Source organism: Otolemur garnettii, unplaced genomic scaffold, assembly GCF_000181295.1.
Source record: "Otolemur garnettii isolate 467f Iridium unplaced genomic scaffold, OtoGar3 scaffold00187, whole genome shotgun sequence".
NCBI lineage: Eukaryota > Metazoa > Chordata > Mammalia > Primates > Galagidae > Otolemur > Otolemur garnettii.
The window spans coordinates 32,091-33,217 of NW_003852582.1; the positions used below are offsets into that span (position 1 = coordinate 32,091).

A 1,127-nucleotide genomic window follows, 5' to 3' on the forward strand; every position below is an offset into this window, starting at 1 on the left:
ATTGCTACTTCATAACTGTAATGTTGCTACTGTTATTAATTGTAATGTAAATATCTGATATGCAGGAGACCCCCAAAAGGGTCGTGACCCACAGGTTGAGACCTTAGAATATTAGAATATATTACATATATATCATAGTGAATTAAATTAATTTTAATTCCACACTCTCCCTAATTTATCTTTATAAAATGATCTTCTCTTAATTTATAGGTTACATTATTTTTTAAAGGATACATATTTAAACAATAAACCTCTCTATTTCCAAATTGGTTTTAATTAATTAATAGCCAAAATAATAATAGTGCTTTCTCCATACTATGGTCTGTAAATCTGACCAGAATACCTTTCTGTCAAAACAAATATTTTGAAACAGAGGCATACAATTAGTATAAAATATTTAATCATAAACTACTAGAACTCAAACTATGCATTTTTTGTTTGTTTTGCCAGCATCTTCTTTGGAACCAAAAGAAGGAATGTTCTGGCTGAGCACAGTGGCTCACGCCTGTAATTCTAGCACTCTAGGAAGTAAAGGTGGGTGGGTTGCCTGAACTCAGGAGTTTGAGACCAGTGTGAGCAAGAGTGAAATCCCCTCCTTACTAAAATAGAAAAACTAGCCAGGCATGGTGGTGGGTGCCTATAGTCCCAGATACTTGGGAGGCCGAGACAATAGGATCTCTTGAGCCCAAGAGTTTGAGATTGCTATGAGCTATGATGACACCATGGCACTCTACCCAAGGTGAAAGAGTAAGACTTTGTTGGCTCAGCGCCTATGGCTCAAGTGGCTAAGGCACCAGCCACATACACCTAAGTTGGCGGGTTCGAATCCAGCCTGGGCCTGCCAAACAACAATGACGGCTGCAACCAAAAAACAGTCAGGCGTTGTGGCAGGCCCCTGTGGTCCCAGCTACTTGGGAGACTGAGGCAGGAGACTCACTTGAGCCCAGGAGTTGGAATTTGCTGTGAGCTGTAATGCCATGGCACTCTACCTCAAGATGATGTAGAAATAGACTCTGAGGATCACACAGATGCTTTTGTGGTAAGCATCACAAAGGGGACCATTAAATTTCTTAGGGCTTTTGTCTGAGTCTGTTTAATTAAATAATGTGTAAAAGTAGAACTTGAGT

The 1,127-nt window shown here is 39.7% G+C and overlaps 1 protein-coding gene across 1 annotated transcript in view; it reads left to right on the top strand.

Annotated features, from left to right (window-relative positions):
- The window catches only part of BBS5 (Bardet-Biedl syndrome 5), a 31,297-nt gene that overhangs the window by 29,093 nt on the left and 1,077 nt on the right, over window positions 1-1,127 (top strand). The window contains exon 10 of the mRNA XM_023507550.1: window positions 986-1,039. Within this exon, the coding sequence (XP_023363318.1) occupies window positions 986-1,039 (54 nt within the window). The remainder of the gene's footprint in view (window positions 1-985; window positions 1,040-1,127) is intronic.